At 40.1% G+C, this 23,314-nt stretch overlaps 1 protein-coding gene across 1 annotated transcript; it reads left to right on the top strand.

Moving 5' to 3' along the window:
* The first annotated feature begins 16,966 nt into the window (after positions 1-16,966).
* On the top strand, positions 16,967-19,483 carry LOC140492284 (protein Wnt-8-like). The gene is made up of 5 exons (XM_072591238.1): positions 16,967-17,020; positions 17,341-17,479; positions 17,570-17,695; positions 17,836-17,978; positions 18,923-19,483. The coding sequence occupies exons 1-5, from the start codon at positions 17,006-17,008 to the stop codon at positions 19,481-19,483; spliced, it is 984 nt and encodes a 327-aa protein (XP_072447339.1). The 5' UTR covers positions 16,967-17,005.
* The last annotated feature ends 3,831 nt before the right edge of the window (positions 19,484-23,314 follow it).

Below are 23,314 nucleotides of genomic sequence, written 5' to 3'. Positions count from 1 at the left end.
CAAAACTCTGGTGCAGGCACATTTGGAGTATTGTATACTGTTTTGGTCACCACATTTTACGAAGAATGTGAAGCTTTGGAAAGGGTTCAAAGGAGTTTTACTAGGATGTTGCCTGCTATGGAGGGAAGGTCTTACAAGGAAAGGCTGAGGAACTGGAGGGTGTTTTCATGAGAGAGAAGGTGGAGAGACGACTTAATTGAGACATACAAGATGATCAGAGGGTTAGACAAGTTGGACAGTGAGATCCTCAGATGGCTATAGCTAGCACAAGGGGCTCATAGCTTTAAATTGAGGGGTGATAGATATAGGACAGTTGTCAGAGTTAGTTTCTTTAGTCAGAGAGTAGTAGGGGTGTGGAACACACTGCCTGTAACCAACTTTAAGGGCGGTTAAATGGTCATTGGATAGACATATGGACATGAATGGAATAGCGTAGGTTAGATGGGCTTCATATTGGTTCCATAGGCCGCCAAAGGGCCTGTACTGTACTGTAATGTTCTATGTTCTAATTACAGAGGACTACAGGAGTGCTCTCTCACTAAAGAGACAATTGGTGATAAATTAAACTTTAGGGTCACCATGCCTAAGGCAAGGGGCAAAGCTGAGAAGGCAGGACCTTCATGGTAACTTCAGCTGGTGTAGAAATTGTACCCATGCTTTTGGCATCACCCTGCATTACAAACCAACTGTCCAGCTATCAAGGCTAACTGGCTCCACGCAACATAAAATTTGTAAATTGTTCCCCTTTACATTGGATATTTGCAAATTTCCTGATGAGTGCAAGATGAAAAACATTGACAAAAATGTTTCTATTTTCAACAACTATAAAAACAGTAATTTTATGTATCTGCTCAACAAAGGCCAAGAGGTTGAGTGTATAACTTAAATGTAGGTATCTGAATCTACTGGATATATATGCATCATTTTGATTCAAAAAGATTCATGGAGATCAAGAAAGCTAAAATTTAAGTCAGCTAGTCCAATCACAATGGCTAATAATGGATTTAGCTAGAATCAGAAAATCCACAGGAGTTTTCTTGCATAACTTGCATAGAGATTAAAAAGAAAAGGGGCAGCTTACAACAATTTAATGTTCACAATACAGTAAAGAATCAAGTTGACTAAAGAATGTAAAATAGAAATCCAAAAAAAAATTAATGAATTAGCATTTAAGATAGATATATCTAAAATGGAACTGCATATATAGTATGAAAGGTGTGATTTCATAAAACCTGTGACGTGTGAAAAACAGTTCAGTTTTGTGAAGGGGTTTAAAAATGAGTTAGTCAGCTAGCCCGTCTGGAACAGTGACTTTAAACTAGTATATGTCAAACAGTAGGAGACTTCAAGCCTCCTAGAGTGTGTATGAAGATTTGTTGGTAGTCTTTGAGTTTGTGATAGGAAAGAGTAAATATTTAAGTCATTAGATATAGCAGAATCTACAATGAGCAAGATTTTAAAACTTAGTTCAATAGCTTTTGGATTCAGTCCAAACAAGACATAAATGAAATCAGATACAATAAAAATCTATCTTTAAAAAAGGATATTGTTCGGAGCAATTAAGGAAATAAGTTACCGAGGTGAAAGTGTATAGTTTTGAAACTTTCAGATCAGGAGTGTTTGCTTAAAACTCTACAGATTATTTAAAAACTGAGAAAGTCTAAACTGTCAGCTTGTGAATAGTCAAGGGAAAAGACCTCAGCTCACAGGTCAAACAGAGAAACAGCAGTTAAATTAAGTCTACAGATTTAATAAGCAAAGAAATATTTCTTTGGATTTTGATTAACTGTAAAGTGATTGTGTTAGAATTTTGTTTTGCAGTGTTTTGAAATCTTTCAAATTATGTATTACTTTTAGAGCTTATTTTAGGTTATTTTTATTTTGTTTGCCTAATAAACCTGTTTTATTGTTAAAACCAAGTCTGCAGTCATTCGCTCTGATATTACAACAACAAAAAAACTGCCACAATAAAAGTATATGTATAATTTATCAAGTCAAATATCATTCTAGGATCTACATGGTCCAGTAGTATCATCTGGGGTCATAACAATAGTAATTTTATTTTGTTTCAAAGAAGTTTGAGGGCAATTGATGATCTAAACAGAGTTTATATTTTGGAGGCAAAGTCACAGCTGAAATAGTAAGTGGTTAATTTGCATCAGTATCCAAAGAAGATAATGCTCCCAATTTAGGGAGTAACGCAAGAGATAGTAGTGATATTGGACGGGGTGAAAAGGGATAAGCAGAAGGTGCCTAAGAGATCGGCAGTACTCAAAAGTAGACAGTTTAAATTTCACAACTGATTCAGTATAAAGGAAAAGGAATTTAAACTTCTTCCAGCCCTTGTGTTGGCTTTATGGTGGGGTGAAGGTGGTTAGGTCTCAGAATCTAACCTGAGAAACTCTGCAATGATAGCCTAAAAGCAAAGATGACTGACCAACAATCACACCCATTTTCCTTTGTGCTCACTAAGACTAACAAGTAGAAGTTTTCTGAATTCATATAAAGTTCAACTGTGCAGGGGCTCCTTAATGCCACATTCAGTCAAGTGTTGCCTTGATTTCAATGACAGTGAAACTCATCACCTTCAAAAATGTTCAAACTGCAAGTTATACCAACACAAAATGTTGAAAACAAGAATCTCCACCTTTATCCCAATCACCAGTGAATTTCCAAAGAAAAATGTGCTAAAACTGAGTTTATCTTAGAAAACAGAGTATATTATGATCTTGTATGCATTGCCCAGTAGGGTTACATGCACATATTCAATTGTAACTTTTAATAAAAGAGAATTGAATAAATAGAATCCCCTAACCCCTGGATTAACCCGTACTACCCCACACTCTCAGGCACTGTGTTCCAGACCCTATGTTCAATGTAGCTAAGTGTGAAGTGATTCACTTTGGTAAGAGTAATAAAAAGATGGATTACTGGGCTAATGGTAGACTACTTGGTAGTGTGGAAGAGCAGAGGGATCTTGGTGTCCATGTACACAGATCTCTGAAAGTTGCCACCCAGGTAAATAGTGCAGTGAAGAAGGCATATGGCGTACTGGCTTTTATTGGTAGAGGAATTGAGTTCCGGAGTCCTGAGGTCATGCTGCAGTTGTATAAGACTCTGGTGCGGCCGCATCTGGAATATTGTGTGCAGTTTTGGTCGCCATACTATAGGAAGGATGTGGAGGCACTGGAACGGGTGCAGAGGAAGTTTACCAGGATGTTGCCTGGTATGGTAGGAAAATCCTATGCGGAAAGGCTGAGGCACTTGGGGTTGTTTTCATTGGAGAAAAGAAGGTTTAGGGGTGATTTGATAGAGGTGTACAAGATGATTAGGGGGTTAGATAGGGTTGACAGTGAGAACCTTTTTCCACGTATGGAGTCAGCTATTACAAGGGGGTATAGCTTTAAATTAAGGGGGGGTAGATATAGGACTGATGTTAGGGGTAGGTTCTTCACTCAGCGAGTCGTAAGTTCATGGAATGCCCTGCCAGTAGCAGTAGTGGACTCTCCCTCTTTATGGGTATTTAAGCGGGCATTGGATAGGTATATGGAGGATAGTGGGTTAGTGTAGGTTAGGTGGGCTTTGATCGGTGCAACATCGAGGGCTGAAGGGCCTGTACTGCGCTGTATTCTTCTATGTTCTATGTTCTATGTTCTACAGTGTGAAAGCAGCCATTTGGCCCATTGAGTCTACACTAACCCTCCAAAGGGCATCCCACCCAGACCCATCCCACTAGCCTATCCCTGTAACCGTATATTTCCCATGGTTATCCATCTAACCTATACATTCTTGGACATTATATACAATTTAAGCACAACCAATCTACCTAATCTGCATATTTTTGGACTGTGGGATGAAACTTACGCAGACACAGGGAGAATGTGTAAACTCCATATGGACAATCATCCAAGACTGGAATTGAATCTGGATCTCTGGCACTCTGAGGCAGTAGTGCGAACCTCTGGGCTGCCCAGATACTTAGAAAGGAAAATGTACAGAAGATTATAAAATCATGAGGGGCAAGGGTAGATGAGTAGTCAAGGGTAGGAGAGCCCAAACCTAGAGGGCATAGGTTTAACGTGAGAGGGGAAAGATTCAAAAGGGACCTAAGGGGCAACTTTTGTTTTTACACAAAAGGTGGTGCATGTATGGAATGAGCTGCCAGAGGAAGTGGTGGAGTCTGGTTAAAAATACAACATTTAAAAGGCATCTGGATGGGTATATGATTAGTAAGAGTATAGAGGAATGCTGGCAAGTAGGATTCAACTAATTTAGAATATTTAGCCAGCATGGAAAACTTGGACCAAAGGGTCTGTTTCTGTGCCGTATAACTCTGTGACTCTGAGTATGGGGAAAAAGAAGGAAGGTGGTATTAATTGGATGCCTCTACCAATTTAGCATACTCTAATATAGGTTTTTTTTTAAATCAAAGGTAAAATTTAAAAAGGTAATCAACTTCACAGCCTTAATTCTGGTACTTGCAACATTTAGAACCTGAAGGCATCAGTTTTCATTTTAAAAGAATAGACTTGCATTTACATGCTTTTCACCATCTCAGAACATCAAAAGTTTTTTTTTAGAAACAGCAAACAAATTTTTTTTGGGGAGAGGTGCCACCATTGTGTCATAGGAAATGTTGTAGCTAATTTGCAAATGGCAAGGTTCCATATAAGGGAATATTATTTTTTTAAAAATACAAAAAAAAACTCTATTCTCTGGTTATTGTCATGTTGATTGAGGACTTACCTTTGCAGGACACTGGGAGAAGTGTCCTGCATTACTTTGGAATTGTCCCATAGGACTGTTAAATTATTTGCAAGATTGAATGTAATCAAAAAGTGGCACCTCCATGTCGACTTTCTCAGGTACACTGAAATTCAGTCTGGATTATGAGCTCAAAGTTCTGGAGTAGAACTCAAACCAATAACTTTGTGTTTCAGAGGCAAAGACTGCTTAATGGGACATTGCAACCATTTCTTTAATTATTTGAAGAAGCTGCTTCTCAAACCTTTGCTTAAATTTCAGCTCCATACTTTCTTAGTCTAAACCAAAGAAGTGGCAAGTAGTTCAGTAAACAATAGCACAGTGATAGTATCATTGGACTAGGTGGTGAAACTTTAACTCAATAAAAATCTGGAATAGAAAACTAATTTAAACGGTCACCATATAACCACTATTGATCATCACGAAAATCCATCTAGTTCACTAATGTCCTTCAGAGAAAGAGATTGCTATCATTGTCTAGACCTATGGCAATGGGGTTGACTGAACTACCCTCCTAATAATTAGCCAATAAAGTGGCAAATGTCGCTTGCATAACTAGCAAATGTCCACATCTCATGAAAACAATTTAGGATAAAAAAAGGGACCCTGTAAGAGTTTCCTATTATGATTAAAACAGTTGGTCTTTAAAAGGTCAAGCATACTTTTGCTGCCTGTCTTACATGCACAGGCCTATTTGTTCTTTGCCACCTCTGAAGAGATATTATATCGCATCTACTTGTGCAAAAAGAAAATAGTATAATCTATGGAGACATCAGTGAAAGCATATCTAGGTTGACAAAGACAATATTATAACTGGAGTCATACATTTACTCTGTTTGTTAAGGAATTTATGTTAACTTAGATATGAAATACAAGTAATAATATAAGGATCACCCTTAAATGGTTGAATTAAAAAAAACTGTTCAATGCTAACATTGAAGATGACAGATCAGAATCTGTTCTGCGAGTCTTGCCAAATAAGCCTGCCACCAGGGAGGTCCATAGTAGTAATTATTTTCCATAATTTCTGATTTCATTCTTTCCTGCAGCAATAGCAATTCTGTCAGGTAGGACTTCTGGTTGCTTTTGCTCCTGACTTTACTCTGGTTCTCCATAGCAGCCTCACAAAAGTAGAATGTGTGAAAGGACTGACACTACCAGTGGAGCATCCATCTCAGGACAGAGGAGGAGCAAATATGCTGTGTCACACTACAGTAGAGTGGTTCATGACGTCTGAAATTTGTTTTAAAACAAAAATGTGCATCTATACAGCATCTGTCATATATATATATATATATATATATATATATATATGAATATTAAAGATTTGGAGGGATATGGGCCAGGAGCAGGCAGGTGGGACTAGTTTAGTTTGGGATTATGTTCGGCATGGACTGGCTGGGTAAAAGGGTCTGTTTCCTTGTTGTACAGTCCACTTACTCAAGTTCATTTACTAAACTCCAAATAAACAACATCTACTGCTCTGCCAATCTTTTTGGTAACTTGCACAAAACCATGCCAACAATCCCCCTATCTTTTATAATCACTTCCAACAATTTACCCACAACCAAAGTCAGACTCACAGGTCTATAGTTCCTTGGTTTCTTCTTAAAACCTTTCTTAAACAAAGGCATAACATTAGCCACCCTCCAGTCATCAGGCACCTCTCCCACAGTTATAGATGATGCAAATATTTCTGCAAGGGGTCTTCCAGTTTCCTCCTTTACTTCCCACAATGTCCTGGGTTACACTAGATCAAGTCCAAAGGTCTTTCCACCTTTATATTTTCTCTGACTTCCTCTTCTGTGATGTGAACTGCTTTTAAAACATCAAAAGTTTATTTATCTGCATGCTCTAGAGTCCATTTCTTCCTCCACTGTAAATACTGATGCCAAATATTAATTTAGTATCTCTCCAATCTTCTGGGGTTCAATACAATGATAACCTCCTTGATCTTTAAGGGGCCATATTACCCTTTTAATGTATTTGTAGAATCTTTTTGGATGATCTTTAACCTTATCTGGCAACTTGCTCTCATATCCCCCTCTTTGCCTTCCTGATTTCTTTCTTTATATTATTAAAAAATCACAACACCGGGTTATAATCCAAAAGGTTTATTTCAAAGTACAAGTTTTAGGAGTGCTGCTCCTTTGTCAGGTAGCTAGTGGAGCAGAATCACAGGACTATTTTGTGTTCTATAATCTTGCCCCACTAGCTACCTGACAAAGGATAGGCACTCTGAAAGCTTATAGTTTGAAATAAACCTGTTGGACAATAACCTGATGTGTGATTTTTAAACTTTGCCCACCCAGTCCAACACCAGCACCTCTACATCACTTTTTATATTGATTAAGGAGATTCAATTGAACCAAGTTATCTATATCCAAAATAAGATTCTCTTTTATTCTTGACTAGAACCTCAATATCTTTATTCATCCATTGTTCCTTAATCTTACCAGTCTTACCCTTCACTCTAACAGGAACACTATTCCCTCTGAACTCTCGTCATCACACTCTTGAAAGCCTCCCACTTGTTAGACGTCCCTTTTTATGCGAGCAATCTACTCCAATCAACTATTGCAAGTCCTTTTCTGATACCATCAAAATTTGCCTTACTCCAGTTAAAACCTTTAACTTTTATGGAAGACTTATCCTTTTCCATAACCATTTTGAAACGAATGCAATTATGATCGCTAGACCCAAAATGTGCCCCCACTTTTACTTCAGTCAGGAAATTGAGAAACAAACTTGTAAGGAGATCTCAGCTATCTGTAAAAATAATAGGGTAGTTATGGTAGGGGATTTTAACTTTATGGAATGAGCTGCCAGAGAATGTGGTGGAGGCTGGTACAATTGCAATATTTAAGAGGCATTTGGATGGGTATATGAATAGGAAGGGTTTGGAGGGATATGGGCCGGGTGCTGGCAGGTGGGACTAGATTGGGTTGGGATATCTGGTCGGCATGGACAGGTTGGATCGAAGGGTCTGTTTCCATGCTGTACATCTCTATGACCTGCCCTGCCTATTGTCCAAAAGGCCTAGTTTTGCTCCTTTTCTAGTAGGAGCATCCACATATTGATAAAGAAAACTTTTCTTGAAACATTTGACAAATTCTTCACCATCCAAACCTTTAGCACTATGGTAGCCCTAGTCAATGTTTGGAATATTAAAATTCCCATTTTAACTTTATTATGCTTACATATATCTGAGATCGCCCTATACGTTTGTTTTGCAGCTTCCCTCTTATTATTTGTGGTGGGGTGGTTTGGTACAATCCCAAAGTGATTGTTCCTTTCTTATTTCTACCCCTATATTTTCACTGGACAATTTATATACTTTAAAAACATGATTCCCTTTTATGCCTTTATTATTTCATCTTGCCAGTTTGGGAGCAATTGAACCCTCACATGAGAATTATTCTGTCTGCTATTTATCTCAAATGTGCCTAACGAGCTTTTATAACAACTTCCTTTGCTATGTAGTGGTAATCTTTCCTCATCTTTCAATTCAATCTTACGGACTATGTACTTTAAAAGAAAACATTTTCTCACAGAACATGGGTGTCCTGGATAGGACAGCATTTATTACCCATCCCTAGTTGCTCTTGAGGTGGTGATGGTAATAGTGACCTCCCTCAGTAGATAAGAGTATGTATCATACACCAAACCCTTTTATCCTACTAATAGGTATGTGGTCCCATTAAAAACAGATGCAATCAAGATCATAATGTACAATGGCATATAGGTTTAATTGGATTTTGTTTACACAGTGGAGGATGACAAAATCTAGGTGCTTAATCTAGGATAGAAGTTCGGCACAACATCGTGGGCCGAAGGGCCTGTTCTGTGCTGTATTGTTCTATGTTCTATGTTCTATGTTCTAAAACACCAGCAGGACAAGAGGATCCAAAAATTACTCCAATGCAACTCTAGTACTTTTTAAAAAAATGTTTGGTCAAAACAATGTGACTTAAGGTGAATTAAACAATCAAGTCCTCAATATGATGTTTAAATTTGTCAGGGTTAAAACAAAAGAATAGAGAAATTGAAGACAATCAATTGAAACAAGATCAGCCAGGTTCTTATTAAATGATGGAGCAGGCTCAGAGCTAAATGGCCTAATCCTAGGTTTTTCATTTCCCTACATTAAAACAACAATTGATTTTCAAATAAGTAATTCATAGAAGGTGGAGTATTTTGGGGTTTGATACAATTTAAAAAGTGGCTATATTAATAGGATTTTTTTCCTTCCTATTCTCAGACTACAATACTTGTTTTTGTAAATGTTGAATTTTGACTGCATCTTCCTGTCATCAGGACTGACATGTAGGAGCTTGCAGTTGGATTAGATTAGATTACTTACAGTGTGGAAACAGGCCCTTCGGCCCAACAAGTCCACACCGCCCCGCCGAAGCGCAACCCACCCATACCCCTAACATCTACCCCTTACCTACACTACGGGCAATTTAGGATGGTCAATTCATCTGACCTGCACATCTTTGTGACTGTGGGAGGAAACCGGAGCACCCGGAGGAAACCCACGCAGACACGGGGAGAACGTGCAAACTCCACACAGTCAGTTGCCTGAGGCGGGAATTGAACCCGGGCCTCTGGCGCTGTGAGGCAGCAGTGCTAACCACTGTGCCACCGTGCCGCCCCAATAGTGGCCCAATTGTTCAAACCAAGCATTCTCATACAGCAATGAGGTAAATGAGTGCACAGTGATATTGGTTGGAGAGATAAATGCAAAGTTGAACACCCGTGTATCTTTCAAAAAAATTACAGATGCTGTCAATCAGAAATAAAGCCAGAAATTGCTGGAAAATCTCAGCAGGTCTCCAGCTTCTGCAGAGAGAAATCAGAGTAAGGTTCAGAGGAAGGGTTACTCTATCTGAAACATTAACTCTAATTTCTCTCCACAGATACTACCAGACCTGCTGAGATTTTCCAGCAATTTCTGTTTTTGAATCAGTATATTTTCTCTGCTCTTCTTGAACTTATTGTACACTGCAGTCTTAACAGCCATTGGAGGGTGCAAACTGGGAGTCAACCATCCCATCTCCAACATTGCACTTAATTATCCATTCAGATTATGCAGCGAATGTGATGAACTAATGTCCCTCTCCCACAGATGAGTGCCACTGAACAAAGACGAACGCTACATCAGCCTGTCTTTATAAATAGTCCATGGGCTACAAAGCAAGATGAAGAAACATCAACAAATATGGCAGCCTTCTCCCACTAGGTTGCAATAAATAGGCTAGATCCAGAACAAACAGAACTCATAATGCTGAAACCTCATCCTTCTCTCTTTTAGTCCCCTTGACCAGGGATGACCGTGATCCCATCACCAATCACCACTCTGCACAGATCACTGCATTTAGATGTAGCGATTGTGAAACACGCGCTTTAGCATTATATGAATATGTGTGCTGGGATCAAGTTGACTTAGTGCACAAAATTGAAACACAGAGCACGTAAACAACACACGCCATTTTTGTTTTCAGGTGTTCCCAAGTCAGTAGCTAACACCAGCTTTTCACGTGAACGTGAAATTGAAAAGGCTGTTGTTACCAATTTAAAAATCACACAAGACCAGGTTATAGTCCAAAAGGTTCTGTCTGGTGTTGTGATTTTTAACTTTGTTCACCTCAATCCAACACTGACATCTCCAAATCGTTGTTACCAATATCATTGATACACAAGGCTACGTAAACCGAAAAAACACTATTTTAATTCATATAATTTTGCACAGTCACAACTAATGTTATGACTATAGTATATCTAATGATGTTAGCTTACCGGTGCATCTCGAATTTACTTAAAACAGTTACTTAATTTTTTTTTAAAAAGTGATAGCCCTGGGATAGTTCAGTATACATTGTCAATTTCGTGGTCGTTTAATAGTTTTTAAGGTTCACGTACTTGCATTTTAACAAATTTACCTGAAAGTCTAGGCCCACATATTTCAGCTGAAAGGACCTTGTGACGTTCAATTAACAGTCTACCCCTGCTCAAAACAGGCGCTGCAGATAGGGCAACCGTGTTAAAACCGTCAGCTTTGAAATGCGTTTCAACTGTATGAGACTGTAATCTTTTGCTGTAAGTTCTGTGTTTATGGTCCTGTTCCACAGATACCTGAAGGAGCAGCGCTCCGAAATTTAGTGCTTCGGAATAAGCCTGTTGCAATATAACCTAATGTAGTGGGATTTTTAGCTTTAAAATAGGTTACAGTCTACTTTTTTATCTCAATACAAATTCTGCTTTGAACAGTGCGTGTTAACATCGCCAGGATATAGACATTATTTTAACAGGATTAAATTAAGAGTTGACGCGTATTTTTCCCTTTATAATAAGAGGAGACATTCCTGCCTTTCAAGTTCTGCGACTCGCATCAAATCTTAGAGTTAAAAATCACACAACACCAGGTTATAGTCCAACAGGTTTAATTGGAAGCACACTAGCTTTCGGAGCGACGCTCCTTCATCAGCTAGTGTGCTTCCAATTAAACCTGTTGGACTATAACCTGGTGTTGTGTGATTTTTTTAAACTTTGTACACCCCAGTCCAACACCGGCATCTCCAAATCAAATCTTACAGGTTTAGAACCCTCGGGGTAACTTCAAACGGCAAGCTCCCTACTCAAACCCTCATTATCAAGTCGCTTGTATGTTTTGTGCAGAAATACACTACCAATACACATTGTTGGAAAAATCACTTTAAGAAGTTGGCAATTCCAGAATGCACCTTGAAAGCCACGCAACCCTAATCAAAAGGTTTCTTTTCACTGCTGCTGAAACTTGATTAACTTAGGTAAAAGCTAGAGTTCAACTTTTGAAATCAATCACCATCGCGTTTAATTGTCTTGTTAATCTAATATTTCCTTTACGTTCTACAATAAAATTTAGGTGACGTCTTTTATATAAAACGGAATAACTTCCAAAAGGATTGAATGACGTGAATGGTGATAGTTTTCCACTAAAATTCATTCTGTTAAAACAATAAAAATAGTTACCTAAATTCAACGTTGTGAATCTGCAGTTGAAGCTTTGTTTATTCAACTAGCGTACCACAATTTTATATCATTACCCACGACCCGTTCCGGGACAGCTTTACAAATGCCATTAGGCACAGGAAATAATCACGCTTCGTACTTTTCAACCCAATCTTTGTACCCCAGCATAACCGACTTTGTAGGAATAGGAATGTCATGTTTTCACTCGACTCTTGGTTCATTTTTGACTTATAAGAAATTTGAAAATACCAAACATTTAGCATTTTAAAAAAGTCTTCTATTTCTGAGGTTATTTGGAGAAAATTTCTAAACTCGACGGGATAGTTAAAGATTTTCCAGCCCACAATCAGCCTTAGCACGTGGAATGTGTTGTATCTGAATCCGACTCAGGTGCTGCATTACAAGCTGCTGTCAATTTCATAAACCCCCAGATTCAAGTGGAGCGTCGGGATATTTACTCATTCTTCAAAATGCAAAATTTTCTTTTCGCCTCAAGAGAGGAAATTAACCAGCAGGTCCTTGTAAGTTCGAGTTAATTTAGGTTTGGTATGTTCTTAAGATTTACATTTTTGCTGATATTTAACTAAGTTTGTTTTAATACGGGGTGAAGGTTTGGTCACTTTTTTTCGGTATAAAAAGCCTTTGTTGAACTATTCTATTGTCTTTGAAATACGAAGATTTGTCTACAAACGTATTTAGACGATCATACTAAAGCGATAAACCTAACCTGGTCAGCTATTAGGTATAGAGGCAGCCGTACTTCTGATCGTCCATAACCAGCTCAATTAGATCCACTTGTTAAAGGAGCGAGTTGATGTGTAGAAGTATTTCTAACCAATATAAGTGACGTAGCCGGAGGTCCTACCGTGGAAGGATGAAAGGAGATAAAACACTTCAGTTAGAAATGAGAGTCCTGTTAAAAGGTAACGTTCCACATCCGTTGGCTGTCGAGCGGGACCTGGAGTAGGTTTAGGTTAGATTCCCTACAGTGTGGAAACAGGCCCTTTGGGCCAACCAGTCCACACCAACTCTCTGAAGAGCAACTCACCCAGACCCATTTCCCTCTGACTAATACACCTAACACTGGGCAATTTAGCTTGGCCAATTCACCTAACCTGCGCATCTTTGGACTGTGGGAGGAAACCGGAACACCTGGAGGAAACCCTCGCAGACCCAGGGAGGATGTGCAAACTCCACACGGTCGTCCGAGGTTGGAATTGAACCTGGGAACCCTGGTGCTGTGAGGCTGCAGTGCTAACCACTGAGCCACTGAGCCACCGTGCCACCCCTTGTTGGACGGGGGGAGGGGGAAAGAGAAACAGGCAATGAATTAGGAGGTTAATATTTGTGGACACTGGAATTCAGAAGGATGGTGTTCGATTCTTGTTGGTATAGTTTGAGGCAAGTTCGGCATTGTCTCAAACATCAACATTTAAATAGTCAGGATGGCACATCTATGCGGCGTTACTTAAACATTGGGAGGAAGATATCTCTAGTCTTTGACAGGCCGCATTTACTTGGATGAATCACCAAACTGCAGCATTGAGGAGACGGCAATGTTCCATTATTACAATCTTCAACGAAATTTTCTTGTGACGCTCAAGTCCAGCCATGAACTAGTTGCCTCCAATGGGTTACTGCTGTTATGCTTTCTTTAGAAACTTTTCCCGCGCATCTAAGCGGTGGAGTGGTTAACTGGGCCTTCAGCTCTGAAAGAGTCATGGTACCTGAAGCATCTGCTTTCTTTCCAGATGTTGCAGACCTGCCGAGTTTTTCCCAGTAACTTTGCTTTCCAGTATCTGCAATTTTCTTTTGGTTAATTGAATCGCTAGTTTCGAAGGATAAAAATGACCGGCTCCTCCGAGTAAAGTGTAACTTCCAAATTGGCCGGTTTTTTCACTAGGCTCGGTTATCACTCGAGTTAAATAGTTGTAGAATGAAGCCCCGCTCTAGAATTTAGGCAGAAACAAAGGTTACTACTCCACTACGGTATTAAGGGAGTGCTATACAGTAAGGGTAACTTTACACGGAGATACTGCGGCCCCGAGCTAGGGCAGTGGATGAAAAGGAACCCTTCACACGCTGAAGAACTGGGAACTTCAATCCCTGGTGTCCTGACATTCAGAGCTGATTGTAATTTGCAAAAACTATACTGACTTTTGTCCTTCGTTTATCGCAAGTGTATCACAGGTATCTAATTGATTATAAAGCGGTTTTAGTGTCTATTGTGGAAGGTACTATATCGCTGAGAATAGCTTTTCCTAACTATGCTATTAAAAAGCTTTTGCTGCATTTCAGTTTTTACAAACTATCAAGGGTTTGAAAGTGCCGTGTTTGAATTGATTCCCATGTCACGCGTCTATTACCTTAAATAGCTCTTTAACGTCACGTGTACCGTTTGATTTTTAAACACATTTCCGTTGCTTATCTTTAATTGACCATGATTGTGTGAATTAGTTCTAACCGCAGGGACATAAGAGCGTGACAAGACATCAAAACCGACCTTTCACTTGCTCACGTTTGTTTTGCTTACTGACTGAGGTTGAATTGTTTAAGATTTCGTTAGCTCTGGACAATTGCTAGTCGCTCCTCTAGCACACTCCTTGCATTCCCTGTAATTGCTTATCGTTTTGGTAATGTGTATGGATATCTGGGTGACACGTGTCGGTTGGTAGAATCGTGAATTCGTAAACCCGAAACTACTGTACCGGGGCAAACTTAGCGCTTTTCTCCTGTTGGCAGAAAGTTCATTAGAAGGCGCTTCTCCACAGGACGACTGGAATCCCGTTGATAAGTTGCCAGACCAGCCGGAGGCTGTATTTAATAGCAATTGTTGAGAAGTTGGAAATCTGAAATAAAAGCGAAGTCCGAAAGTCTGAGCAGGTCTGATAGTATTTGCATGTCACCGTCGCAAAACCTCCCATCGGGTCTGGAGCCGCACTCTCCAATCTAATTGTCGTCACAACTTTAATCTCATGTTAAGAGTAATGACCATTTATTTCGGCGGGAATTGTATAAATTTCCGCCAACTTTGCCAGTTAGATCGTGAATATTGTGAATTTATAATGTTAGGATTATTTTTAACGGAAAAGTCGCTATTCTCGCTGCTCAACAGTCGTTTTAACTAAGTCTTGTTTTTGTGGTTTTCCAATAGCCACTTATTCTATAACCAGCGTGAAATCACAGTGAGAGACTGTCTTGGATTAGTCTCTCGCCACTAGCGAACGTTTCGATCACACACGATTTGACAGCCTTAGATGTTCCGCTGCTGTTGATATAATGGAGAGAGAAAGCAAGATTGTATTCACACAAACTATTCTAACTGGCCCTAGTCGTTTAAGTATTGCGCTTAACATAGTATTAATTTGACTTTAGTATAGAACATCAACCTCCATTCCATGCAGCACCTGCTACACAATCATTAAGCCCTTCAAGCTTCATGGCTGATTTTAAAACTTCGCTCCATCCCTCTTCCCCCATGTCTACTTGCCTGCCTTTTGGCCTGTAACCCTTTTTTTTCCCCCTACTATCCCCGTCTTAGATATGTACAGACCCAGCCGCACAGCCGTGTCAAGGCTTTCCGAAGACACAGCTCTTTTAGGGAAGAAATTCACCTCTTAAATTCGGTCAAGCTTGTGTTTTCAAATAAAACTAGTGCCGTGATTTTTGACCTTGTCCCACAACCGGCACCTGCATGTCATCCTCTGAAATGGAAGCCCCTTAATTCTGAGATTTTGTTTTAAACGTTCGGATTGCTAAGTGCTGAACCTTGCCATGGAATGGCTCACGGTCCTATTGTTGACACGTCACCAAGCATTTCGAATTTTGTATTTTTATGGTTCCTCTTAGATTAAGTGAATACCAGTTTTTTTTTGGGGGGGGGGGTATTTAGTTTTTGACCAGGACATATCTAAGTAGTTTCACAGCCGAGGTTGTAAACATGTACTGGACAATGGGATTTGGTTCCGATCCAACTAGAACCTCCCTAACGTACAATGTGGAAACCGGTCATTTAGCCCAACACGTCCACACCAACCCTCCGAAAAGTATCCTACCTAGACCCTTTCTCCTGTCTAATGCCTTACACATCCCTGAACACTATATGGGCAATACCGCATAGCCAATTCCTCTAACGCCTTTGGATTGTGGGAGGATATGCAAATTCCACACAGTCGTCCGAGACCGGAATCGAACCCAGGTCCCTGGCGCTGTGCCGCCCCGCAATCCAGTATTATGAACGGATGTACGACGTCTTTGAATTTTACATAAAGCTTTCATTTTAAAGCGGTCAATAATATGAAAAGAGAAAGTGAGGACTGCAGATGCCGGAGATCCGAGTCGAAAAGTGTGGTGCTGGAAAACACTGCAAGGAACGATGAAAATAAACTAAACTCTAGCATTAGTCCTTACCCGACACCACTACTTGAATCTGCTGTTCATATCTCACTCAGAACATGAAACGCAATTGAAACTAGAGATACTGACTGCAATTCACAACACTCTAATCACTTACTAGAAACAACTTTAAATAATCCGTCCATACAATACTAGATTATTCCCAATTAAGTGCTCCGAAAGGTAATTGGGAGAAAGTAATGAACTACCAATTATTACAACCTCAATCGTAAACAATAGAAAACTTGATCTAAAGTCCATCTTCCGTAGGATTATTTTTCGGTGTAAATAGCAGAGAGGCTAATAAATGTTGTATTGGCTATGCATAAAGTTAACTTCATAATGATAAATGGCCACTGGCGATAAATGTTAACTATATATTCTTTGAAATTCATGAGCGCTTTCTAGTATAACATTGGTTCATGTTTGTTTACACTTTAGCCGGCTCCGAACTAGTTAATTCACAAGTCCTCGTTTTTCTCTTTCTCCACTCCCCTCCCCACCCATTCTCCCCCCCCCCCCCCCCCCCTTCCCGCGGGATGCTGTGCAGCCCATATAAATAGTTGAAAGATCTTCCTCTGCCCACATCATCGAGTCCTGAGCTGTTCCAGCGAACGCGGAACCACTGCCATGCATCTTGCCCACGGAGTTGCTTGCCTTGTGCTTATTTACGGTACCATTACTCCAGCAGCGTTGTGGTAAGTTGATATTTTTTTTAAAAATACATCTAAAACTTTTCTATTCCAACGCGTATCTGTAAAGTGGCATAATCGTTCTTCGGTACTAACGTTCTTGTTCCGTTTTCTGTTAAAGGTCCGTGAACAACTTTCTGATGACCGGACCAAAGGTAAACTGAACTTGTGTTTTTATACGTATATTGAAACAAATGTGCTATTCTCACGTTCTTGATTTGTGGATTGCTTAATTACTTTTAACAATCGATATCCTAGTAAAAGTCGCTAGGAATGTTTTGCGAAGCTACTCCTCCCCAACGTACAATAAAATCGAAATGCTGTTACCTTTCTTAAAAAAAAGACGCGTTAACATTTTGGCACCGTTCTGAAAACTCTTAGTTTTCACAGAAATTTGGGGCTTCAATGGTAAGAAGTAGTATGCAGGTGGTGTTAATGCGTTTGAGCAGATTTTGGTGTCTCTTTAAACTGGTAGGCGTTCCTGACCTACTCCAGTAGTGTCGCTGCTGGGGCCGAGTCCGGCATTGATGAATGTAAACACCAGTTCACCTGGGACCGCTGGAACTGCCCAGAGAGCGCACTACAACTCTCAACACACAATGGTCTTCGGAGTGGTAAGAATCCCCAGTACAAACCTCACTTAGCCGATAGTTTCCAGGGAGTGTTTTCATTCTGTTCTCTAACTTGTACTTTTTTTTAATCAGCCACGAGAGAAACGTCCTTCGTGCATGCTATCAGTTCTGCAGGCGTCATGTACACGCTGACGAGAAACTGCAGTATGGGGAATTTCGATAACTGTGGCTGTGATGAGTCCAGGAGTGGTCAGGCCGGTACGTTGGACAACCTTTTATTCAGTTCTTCGCTTTTGAAGGGAAAGCATTTGAACCATCTCATCCGTTGCAGTGAGACAAACTGCTTCAAATCGATTTTGTAATTTCCTGCGCTGATGCGTCTGAACATCTGCTTGCAGGTGGACGAGGCTGGGTTTGGGGAGGATGTAGTGACAATGTTGAATTTGGAGAACGAATTTCTAAACAGTTCGTCGATGCTTTGGAGACGGGGCAGGATTCCAGAGCTGCCATGAATCTCCATAATAACGAAGCAGGAAGAAGGGCAAGTATATCGAATTGTGTATTGTATGATGTAGTGGATGGAATAGCATTTATTTTAAATGTGCGCAATTGAATACCTGGGCCTGGTAATACTGAAACCTGGAAAGAGACTTTATTTTTGTTCTCCCTCTTTCAAGTTGAGACAATTATTCAGTATCTTTTTAGTTCCAATTTGTTTATTTTATCACCATGTTTAAGATCTTTCTTTGTTACGTTCCAAAGATTGACTGGGATGAGCAATACATAAACCATATAAAAGTAGCTAAAGTACGGCGTTTGAGAACTGGGCGGAATAGTATTGTCCTTTCAGTTTTTAATTTTAATCTTCCGGGAGAGAGTCCTTGCAAAATGCAATGGCACTCTAGTAAGGATCACGTCAAAAAAAAATCTGCCCGTTGCCTTTTTCAAATCAGCTTTTTTAAGAAAGGGAACAATCTCTTGCCGGAAATGGACGTGAAATAACACTGCCTAATATTTTGGTAAAAGAAGCCCAGGCGAAATGGAGATAAAGGTGCAGCGAGCGTTTAGGGTCCAATATGTACTGTTTAAAAGTGTGAGGCGAAAGCCGTTTGAATGGAGGCCTTTAGGAGTTGGGTCAATTTATCCGAAACAATAAACTTGAAGGAAAGCTATGAGGGAGTAGGGTTGGTGAACTGCTTTAGGAGCGATCTGGAAAGGAAACAAATAGCCTGCATCTGTGATCTTGCCTGGATGCGATCTGTACAAAAAGCAAGCAAACGTTTCCAATCTCGATGACCCCGATGAAGAGTCATCTAGACTCGAAACATTAGCGCGCTCTCTAACTGGTCAAAATGACAAGGCAACTAACATTAGAATTTCCCGTCAGAAACCTTTTAACAAAATTCTAAAGTCTTTCATCTAACGTGAGCACTGTTTACAGTCGCTGTTCGTAAATTTATGGGATTATACTTGTGATTTCCCCAGGCTGTCAAAGAGACCATGAAGCGAACCTGCAAGTGTCACGGAGTGTCAGGAAGCTGCAGTATCCAGACCTGCTGGCTCCAGTTGGTTGATTTTCGAGACGTTGGGAACTACTTGAAAGTGAAACACGAACACGCTGTAAAGATTGACTTGGAGAAGAGGCGTATGAAAGGAGGGAATAGCGCGGATAACCGTGCGGCGATCGCAGAAGCGTTCAGAGCAGTGCTGCGGACGGAACTGGTCTACCTGGAAGACTCTCCTGATTACTGCGTCCGGAACGTTACACTGGGATTGCAAGGAACAGAAGGAAGGGAATGTCTCCAAAGTGGTAAGAACCTCTCCCAGTGGGAGAGAAGGAGCTGCCGAAGGCTGTGCGGGGAGTGCGGGCTCAGGCCAGAAGAGAGGGAGACTGAGATTATCACCAGTTGCAATTGCAAATTTCACTGGTGTTGTACTGTCAGATGTGAGCAGTGCAAACAAATCGTAACCAAACATTATTGTTCTCGGCGAGACAAGAGTAGGTCTTCCAATAATAAGCGCAAAAATCGGGCTCAAAATTGGTAAGTCCAGAACTCTTCCAAATTGAGAGATTTTTAAAAAAAATCTGTCGAAGACTTGCAACTTTTGTTACTTCCTCAATTATATTGTTAACTAAAAGTTGCTATATTCCAGGCGTTCTTTAATCTGTGGCCTGCTTTCAGACTCTTTTACTGCTCCACCAGTCGCAACATTTTAGAAGCAAACGTTTTATTATTCGTTTTGAAAGTTTTAAAGCTGGAACTTTTTGAATTATATCTAGCCTAGGATTTAAAATACCAACATTTCGTAATCTTCATTTTAGTTAGCATTTGGGCTGTAAATTTGAATCCAGCAGTTTCTTTCTATGAAAGTGGATGTGGGACTTCATTCGAAATTTTTTTCTGCACAGTTTATTTTTCTTGCGCACTTATGTTTCTATAACCTTGTTTTTGCACCGATCAAAGACGTTCGCACTGTAATGGAGAGAGCACGTGGACACTTCCAAGAAATTAGATAAAATAATAGCATCAGAAGTTGCTGTAACGAATCTTTTTTCCACCTCTGGACCGATTTACTAGTTTTTGTTTTTAGAAGCCTCTCTCTTCGGGTTTACGATATGGCTAGTAAGGTAATGGCTGAATATTGGGAAACATTCCTTTTTGATTAGTTATCTACACCGGATATGTAACTGGGTGGAATATAGTCTAGAAACTAAATTGGCTTGTGTTTCAATAAAGTTGTTTTTAATCAATTGTAAGTTTAATTTTTAAAGTTTCACCTTCTCGAACTAAATTACAGCACTTGCAAGTTTCAACTGAGCCGGTCCTAGTATAGAATTTGTTTTATTTATTAATTTTATTTTATTAATGGGGTTGAAAGACCATGGCATGCAATGTTTTAAATCTTTAAATTTACATTGTTAGTCTGTTTAACACATCCCGTTTTCCTAGAATATGTCTTGCAAAAGATTTGGGGCTGAAGTGAATTGCTGTTTTCCAATATAGGGAACCGCCAAGCACTAGCGTCCCTCTGTGTTTCCGTCTCCAACCAAAGATGGAAGGTCGAAGGTTAAGACATCATGGCCCATCCCAGTGGTGTGCAAGATGAGTGGGAGTGCTGCCCGAGCTCGAGGCTTAGGAAAAGCAGGGAAGCCCTGTAATCCCATCAGTATCCGTGCAGCAGATGAAGGCAAGGTTTTCCACCACTACAGTACTCATTCTGCCACTGTCAAACGGATAACTTCCGTCTATAGCCCACTTCCTTGAGGTGTATGGAGGTTGTAAGATGGCGGACATACCTTGCCCACGTTATTCCAAATTTTGAACAAAAGCTTTCTGTATTGTTTTTGCATTTTCTCCCCTTGGAACAGCCGGGAGAATTCTATAACTTCCCTTTTGATAGCTGAAGCCCCATCAATGATCGGGCAATTAAGTATCATGGACATGAAGGTCTGTCATAGATTTAGAGTGGGACGATAATCATAGAGATTTATCTCGGAGACTGACTTTAGTGAGGTCTGAGATAGTTTGTTTCAGAAATGAGTAAATTGGGTGTACGTTCCTAGGAGTTTGGAAGACTGATATTATTGGAAAAATAAGATTCTGAAGGGGTTTGCTAGGGCGTTCCCCTTATGGAAAGTCTAGCGCAGTAGCATTCACTTAAGTTTTATCAGAGGCCTGTGAATCTCTGGAATTCTCTACTACCCTAAGAACATGGATGCTCCATAAGACTTTTGACGTCACTGGAAATGATCTGGAGGGTGCTGGCTACCTGACAAAGGAGCAGCTTTGTCCTTTCGAATAAACCTGGTGTGACTTTTTAAAAAAAAATACAAATCTCGTCTACCCCAGTCCAGCACCATCACTTCCACATCATGGAGGGAGAAGAAAGTGCTGATTAGTCATGCTGCTATTTAATGAGGGAAAGCAGGGCAGTATGGTGTGCTCCAGTGTTTGAAAATGAGTTGTTTTTTTCCTTTTTCGGTTCTGGGTTAAGCAGGTGCTGCACTCTGCTGTTGCCCGATTAGGACAAGTCGGGCCAGTTGTTTTGAATGATATTATGGAGTGTCAGCCAGGAATGCAGAAATAACTAAACGTTCAAAGCGACCTGGCTGGGGATTATAGCAGCAGCTGTATTAGATGGGCACCAATACACATGGACATCTTAAGCTCATTTTAGAAGTTAAATAGGACATGAAGGTGGTGAACTCTTGCACAGTTGCCAAGGAGGAGAGAGAATTGGTAGCTAACGACATTTCCAATATATAATTACAGGAAACTTCTCCGCTGCTGGCGAGAGGGGTTATGGAATATAGCTGGGCGTTTAGTTCACAGAGGAGTGCAATTTGGGTCTTAATGTTATTTTTTCAGTCGATTCAAAAAGGACCTTTATGGTCACCCTTTTCACGCAGAGGGTGGTGCGCGTATGGAATGAGCTGCCAGAGAAGTGTTGGAGGCTGGTGCAATTACAACACTTAAAGCATCTGGATGGGTACATGAATATAAAGGGGTTTAGAGAAATATAGGCCAAGTGCTAGCAAGTGGGATTAGATTGGTTTAGGATATCTGGTCGACATGGACGAGTTGGACCGACTTGTCTGTTTCCGTTCTATGATTAAATGTTGAAATCCTATCATGACAAAATTGATCATTAGTTCAGTTGGTATGTGGGTACAGGCTATTCGATTTTATTTGTGCCACTCCATTAAAACCACGAGTTGTCTCTTTTTTTTTTAATCGTTTACTTTTCCTTGTTCAAATAAATAGCTGGTTACATTATATACAGCCGATGAAAACCGGATGACAGTGGCGAAGTTTAACCTTGTTTTAAACGTACGCACGACCGGGTAAATCTACTTGTCTGTACGCTTTGAAATGGAAAGCGGCGCAAGTCATTACTTTTCATTTATTCTGAGGAATATTACTTAACCCCCTTTTGAAGTTGAGCAGAAAAAAAAACATGTTACCCTTATCTATGTCTGTGAGCTTGCTGGCGATGTAAAATTTACTTTTGCTACAGTTTTGAAAAGATCTTTGGCATTTGAGCGTATTGAATAACCACGTGCGCCTGAGATTTCATTGTGGAACTTGCCAGTTTTATTGCGCGGAGTTTCTCAATACAGTGGCTATTAATGATTTCAGATTTTTAAAATGTGAACTTGTTGACACACGAAACGATAGTGTAGGCTGCAATCGTGTTGAACGTAAAAACCAACGAAACAATTTTTGTACCACAACTAACACATTCACCACCTCCTGTTTTGAATTCCCTTCAGTCTCCAAATGGAGAAACGTTTCTATATTCTTGAGCAATTTATTTATTTCACTTTTCCTTTTAATTTAAAGGATGCCAGACCACTGACCATTCCTTTTTAGGTGGCTGTGATCCACACTAGCCATCGAGCCAACGAAGCTAACCGGCACCCGTCTCACCCCTTCCCAGGAGATTGAGTCGCTATGGCAACATGTACTATTACCCTCCTTATTTCCAGCATGTCTACCAGAACAGAAGATATTCCTGTTAGAGTTGTTAGGCTAATATTTTTAAACATAAAACTATCAGTTTAGATATCAACCAAGTTATGAACACACCATCCTTGGTTAGAAGGACGGAAGAGAGACTTGAAGCTTCTGGCTCAACCTGACTGATGCCCACTGCGGTGCAAATTCTCCAAGTTCAGGGCGAACGTGCTGCGAGCGTAGAGCAATGGATGACTAACTAACAGTCAATTGTGGATATATTTTTAACTTGATTAGGTAAAGTATTAATTTATCCTCTTCACAAGGATACAGGTCCTTTATCCGTATTCTGGTTTCTATCGTGCACGTTTGGGATCAAATCGTAACCAATTCATAATAACTATGCTATCATAAATGA

This window comes from Chiloscyllium punctatum, chromosome 20 (genome assembly GCF_047496795.1).
Source record: "Chiloscyllium punctatum isolate Juve2018m chromosome 20, sChiPun1.3, whole genome shotgun sequence".
Taxonomy (NCBI): Eukaryota; Metazoa; Chordata; class Chondrichthyes; order Orectolobiformes; family Hemiscylliidae; genus Chiloscyllium; species Chiloscyllium punctatum.
The sequence above is the reverse complement of the archived record's forward strand: the minus strand, read 5'-3'. Positions and strand labels throughout refer to the sequence as shown.

Coding starts and splice junctions, on each gene's coding strand:
- LOC140492284 (XM_072591238.1), top strand. Junction 17,480..17,569: donor ACACAATGGTCTTCGGAGTG/GTAAGAATCCCC, acceptor TTTTTTAATCAG/CCACGAGAGAAACGTCCTTC. Junction 17,696..17,835: donor GTCCAGGAGTGGTCAGGCCG/GTACGTTGGACA, acceptor ATCTGCTTGCAG/GTGGACGAGGCTGGGTTTGG.